At 39.2% G+C, this 6000-nt stretch overlaps 1 protein-coding gene across 3 annotated transcripts in view; it reads left to right on the forward strand.

Annotated features, from left to right (window-relative positions):
- The window catches only part of klc1a (kinesin light chain 1a), a 43438-nt gene extending 38559 nt beyond the window's left edge, over window positions 1–4879 (forward strand). Inside the window, exons 14-16 of one of the 3 annotated variants that reach the window (XM_086151274.1) lie at window positions 432–565; window positions 2896–2959; window positions 4170–4879. In XM_086151274.1, coding sequence (XP_086007400.1) covers window positions 432–565; window positions 2896–2959; window positions 4170–4235 — 264 coding nt within the window. In that variant the 3' untranslated portion in view covers window positions 4236–4879. Of the gene's footprint in view, window positions 1–431; window positions 1570–2895; window positions 2960–4169 lie in introns of those variants that run through there. The other 2 variants (XM_086151281.1, XM_086151290.1) reach the window with 2 other exon arrangements.
- The last annotated feature ends 1121 nt before the right edge of the window (window positions 4880–6000 follow it).

Here is a 6000-nt window from a genome sequence, read left to right on the forward strand (position 1 = left end):
TGACAGATTTGTAATAACAAAAAATATCTTACATTTCCTCAAACATAACTCTAAATTAAGACGGAAAAATCAGGAAATTCAAAATTATCTGAAATAATCAGAATATGTTTGGGTATTTAACAAAAAGAACACAGGATCCAGTTCACTGAAATTGACAACTGAACATGTTTGGAGATAGAGGGAAGAAGAGGAGTAGGACGAGAGGTGTCTGTCAAACCACCTTGACAGTTGCTGAAAGTGTCCCTGAAAATTATAGCAAAAGAATTGTTTTTTTAAAAGCAAAACACATCAGAAATGATGACCTGAATCCTCTCCCTTTGGGCGTGCGTGCGTGCGTGCGTGCGTGCGTGCATGCGTGCGTGCGTGCGTGCGCCCACCGGCCTGCCTGCTTTGCAAAGGATGTTGCGTAACCTTGCGGCATCTTCTCCCAGGATGGCTCAGGCTCCCTGAAGAGGAGCGGCTCCTTCAACAAACTGCGAGCCTCCATCCGCCGCAGCAGTGAGAAACTCGTCCGCAAGCTGAAAGGCGGTGGTGCATCCCGAGACACAGAGCCCAAAAATCCAGGGTAACTACTGCTCTGCACCTCCACCCCACCACCATGACTCGCCTGAATGACTCCGGTGACCCTCCCCACCCCACTCCCACTCACCCTCCCCCAGCATGAGGTTTGGTAAACTAACCAAAAAGCAAAAAGACTTTGCTGGTGGTGAAGCGGCTCCCGGGCTGCGTTTGCGCTTGTGCAAGAGGTGGTGGCTGTTTATTGTCCTGCACTGCCCACGTGAGCCACTTAACTCTATCATTTCTTCTGGGAAACAGACCTGCACTGTTAAACTGGGGTTTTCCCTCGTCATTTCTAATATAGATATAATCTATTTTAATTTATTTTCTACAGTATTTTCATCTTCTAATTTTTTTATGTACAGAACATGGAACCTGAACATGTGACAGATTTGTTCCTACATTCTGTCGAGTTCAAATATTTCTTTGTTTTTTTCAAGTGGCTGAAAATGAGGCTTGAATGGAGTTTGTTGCAGTGGAGCTAATATTTTTAAAAAACGTTTAATTCATTATTTAATCTTATCAGATTTTTCTGTGCTCACCAAGGTGACAGTGAAGTAGAAAAAAACCCAAAGGGTTTCTGAGTAGGAGTCTGTGCAGAACCTTAAGCCCCAAGCTGTGGGTGAATATGCAATGGTGCTCTACCTGCTGGCAGGGTGTTTACCAGCACCTGTGTTCAGAGGCGCATTACTGACACCTGCTGGCCGGAAGCCTCATGCATGTGATTGTCCTCCATCTATTTATTCACCTCTGTGGCCTTGGTCGATTTCCATCTGGTTAAGAAAGTTCAGTTTGACTTTGCCTTGGTCTATAATTTTGTTTTCCCCCCGTCTATTGATTTCATTTTAAAAAATTCAGTTTGACTTTGCTTTGGACTTTAATTTTTGTTTTTTCCCCTGTTTCACATAATTTAAAAAAAGCATTTATTATGCATGGCTTTTTTTGTTTGTTTTTAAGAGTTTGTGCTGAATGAATTTTATTTATGAATAAATTTCCTCCTGAATGTGGACTGCATGCCTTGTCTGTGCGCTCAGGGTCTTCCTCTTTCTTCCTTCTCACTCTGGTGGTGGTGATGATGATGATGATATCATCAGGGACACTCAATACATCATCGAAAAGCAGCAGGAAAGACACCATTGAATTCATAAACCTCCAAAGATGATGTTCATTCAATTATTGAGACATTAATGTCATTAATCCAATAATTTTCTTTACAATCATCATAGCGGACAGAAAATGGAAGTATTAAGAAAGGGCAAGGAGCTGCTTCCACCCGCCAGCAAAATGGAAGCGTGTCACACAGTTTAAGATCGGAAACATGGTCCACAGATAGAAACAATCATAAATATTTACATAAAACACTCTTAACACTGATTGTCATGTTCTAATCTGAAATTTTATTCCTGAATTAAAATTCAATTTATTGAAGGGCAAAAAGTCTTGGAATGTTGCAGAGCCAGATGATTCCACGATGAATTCCAAAATATTTATCTTCATGTGCCATCATCTGATTTGCGATACTGTAATTAAAGTATTTTCCGCGGATATCACATGCTCTGCTAACTAACTAGACACAGTGACAGTGAAAAATATTCAAAAATACGATATCTGACAGAAAGTGGCTGCATTGTCAATCAGAAAAAAATCAAGGTTTTCACGAGAGTGTGCACAAGGCAGAAGCTTAGCTAACTAGTCTCAAAAATTTAAAAACGTAGCACTTGAATACCATTTGCAGAGAATATTATAAAATTAAATTGTAAAAATTAAATTGACAGAAGTTCATTACTAATTTATTAAAGACACTCAGAGGAGACAAAGCTAGGCTAGACTAGGCAAGCTCTCAGGCTTGCTTGAAGATGCCTTCAAGCAAAGCAGAGCAAACAGTCATTAGCAAGTGGAGTACTTAGCTCTGAAACAGCAACGGTGCAATTAACAACTGGATTATGTGAAAGAAAATCCAATTGATTATTATTAAAATTCAAAGAGCATTAGACTAGCTTTGATAAAACTACTCAAGCTGAAGCTTAGGCATTTTAGCACTTTTACTTGTCACTGCTAACAGCCTGACATTGTTTGTTTTTGATTTATTCCCTTGTTTGTGATGATGTTGGTTATGCAATGAATAAAAGAAAAATAACAGGAAAGTGAGTATAGTGCAGGGGGATAACCCTTTTTTTTTTTCTTACTGACCAAGTTTTGTGTGAAGGTGTCAAGGTTGTCATTAACACCCACGTGTTCCTCATCCACTGAGTTACCCCCCCTCCCCACCTCTGACCTCTCACCCCTCACCCCCAACCTCCACTGACCTCTCCCTGCATGGCGCCACCGTGGGTACAGCATGAAGCGAGCCAGCTCTCTGGGCGTCCTAAATGTGGCGGACACTGCAGCCGACCAGTACCAAGTAAGAGGGTCGGAGGGATTGAGGGGAGTCACGTGGTCAGATATCCGGCCTGCTATATATCCTGGTAATACAACCTCAGAGTCACCATGCTAATAAATAACCATATTATTCAAACAATGATTTGTATAAATGAGGTTTTTTTTTTTCCAATTCTTCTAAATACTCTGAAGCTAATGACTGCAGATCAAAGAAATGTGATTAAAAGCTGTAATATCAGAGTAAAGGTAAAATTTTCACTGAATAAATGTGCAATTTTTTACATGAAGTGTGCTTTTTGATAAAAAAAAAGTGGTTGCAAAAGCTCAAACATACAAAATCTGTTCAAAATTGAAACTTCATTGAGATGTAAATCACACGTAAATCTTACTTTGCAAATCTGACTAATTGAAAATGTCATGACATGACAAGACATGACAATTATAATATGTGACATGTTATTTAATCTTTAGAATTAGGCAATAATATCACAGGTTTGAATTGGGAAGATTTATGTTTTAATGTATTTAAAAAAATATATAAGTCAAGATGACCAGGGTTTTTTCTTATTTAGACACCACATTCATTTTTTGGTTTTATTTGGTTTTTGCATCTGAAACAATCAGGAAAATTGACACAGATTTGTTGAAAAGTCCTTTTCTTCATCCTTCATCCATCCTGTCATTTGACAGGCCACCACTGTTAATTCAGACTAACTTCATTCTTGTTTTTATTACAAACCCACACACACAGTCTGTAAACATCATCAACTGCCATCACTGGTATGATTAATAACCTGCAGAAGAAGTGACTAATTTTTTTCTGTTCCTCTATTTTCATGTTCTTTTCAAAATGCCAGTTAGCCAATTTCCCCCTAACAACAAATACAGCCTTCAGTTTCAGAGTGGATGGAGACTGAATGAGGTGGAGGGGGTATTGGGGGGGGGGGGGGGGGGGGTGACAGAGTAAAGGACATTTTGGGATGTTGACAGACTGTGGGAGTTGCAGGTGTTTCTAAGGGGTCACTTGGCTCTTTAGGATTGACTCTTCTACGGGCATAACCCCCAAAACCCTTGTAACATTCAGTATGGTTGCAACCTACAGGTCAGCCAGCTCCTGCTTATAGATTTTTTGATTCCCCAAGATACATTTTCATTCATAAAGTCTGTCTTCCAGAATAAATACTGTTTTCCCCTCCTCATTCCACTTCCTTTTCCTTCCCGTCTCCCCTCAGGGACGAAATAATTGTTTGAGCAAAAGCCGCGACCTGAGCGCCAGCCACACCGACCTGGCGCATTGAAGGAACCAAACCTACCAATCCCACAGAGGCGGAGGGATTTACACCGCCACTGTAAATAGACTTTCTTTTTTTTTTTTTTTTTTGGAGAAATGATTGTGTCGTCATGGTGATGAGCACTGGCTTCACAGGTTTAAATCTTTCACTGCACTTTGGAAGGTTTGTGTGATTTCTGTCCCGACCCGCTGGGTCTCTGCAGAGTGTAAACGCGTGTGTTGTACCTGACCTTCCTTCCGGGGTCAAGTGAGAGGTTTCACTCACAGGTTGATGCTTTTTAAAAATATTTTGTGTTGCACTGTTGTTAGAATGAAGGTTGAGAGTGGTTAACAGAAAGCTCGCTGTCTGAAACTGATTCAATAAAAGTTGAAAATTTGCTGCTTAATCACATTTTTTAATTCTTGTTACAGGAAAGAACATTGTAATTAAAAGAAATTGAATTATTACTCCAATGTGATACTCAATTTCACAATGAATGAACTCAATATTTTAATTATAGCAAAAAAAAAATACGGTTGCAGTGTCTTTAGAAATACCTTCATTTTAAAATGAGAATAAGCTTCTTTTTCAGTTCTTGAGGTCAGGGGTCTGACCTTGAAAAACAGTATCTTTACAATTGGCAATAAAGGTTGATGTTTCTTTTTAATACACACTTGGTATCTCACTTAATGGTTAATTCTAATTTTTTTCCTGCTCACATCCAATGCATCCACTTGTTTTGGGAAATTGTTTCCCCCAGTATTGGTGAAAAAATCTATTTTGCTGGAATAAAATTCAGACTTTTTAAAAAGCCAAGAAGCACTAAAAAACTGATGGAAGGAGCGAGCTTTCAGCCTGCGGTCAACTAAATGCTATTCAGTAAAGAAGAATTTTTAAAGTAGTTTGCGTGTTGTCAGGCATTTAGATATATAGAGACTTATTGTTTTCTGAGACTTAGCACCTTGGTGTTGCTGCTTTGGCATAATTTTAATCTGTTTATCATGGATAAAAACCTGACCGGCCTGATTTTTTTTCAGTTTTTCAGTCGGTTCAGGTCATCATTTCGTCTTGTTTTAAACACCCAATGGTTTGGATTGTCAGAATTTGGCAGCCTAATGCTTACCATTGGCTGCCTGTCAGTGTGCAAAGCTAAATTGCTCAATACTTCTTCAGTTTTTCATTTCAAAAAGAATTCTGGAGAACCCACTGAATTCTGAGTTTTGTGTTTACTATGTGTACACGTCCATAAAGTATTGTTGCAGCTGCTCCTCCGAGAATTTCCTGTAACTGCAAAAAAAGTGAGGGAGGCTGAATGAGTTGGCAGTTTTTCCGCATTCCAATTTTCATGGCGCGTTTTCCAGCAAAATAACAAAACAAATAAAGCAGAAAAAGCTTCCACTCAGTTGGGGAACTTGACATGACAAGCAGTAGCCAAAGTTACAAATTAATAAAAATTGTGTATTATATAAGTTCTTCCAGAGTTTTTTTTTTTTTTTTTTTGTCCCACTTGGAGAAGAACTTATTTTGACATTTTGATCTTTTTTTTCATTCGACTGCTGCCTCCAGAGGTCACCACACCTAGTCATCTTACTCCATCTTACCCTCTCCTCTGCATCCTCTTTTCTCACAGTACCTAACTCTAATGTTCTCTATCCTTACTTCGATAAATCTCCACTCTTGTCTTCCTCTAGGCCTCATGCCTTGCAGTTCCAACCTCACATTCCTACCCATTCATTCATCATCCACCCTCTGTACATGTCCAAATCCTCTGAGTCTGTCTTTACCTTCTAAA

This window comes from Fistularia commersonii, chromosome 1 (genome assembly GCF_037954325.1).
Source record: "Fistularia commersonii isolate RoL2024-O1a breed Wild chromosome 1, RoL_Fcom_v1.0, whole genome shotgun sequence".
NCBI lineage: Eukaryota > Metazoa > Chordata > Actinopteri > Syngnathiformes > Fistulariidae > Fistularia > Fistularia commersonii.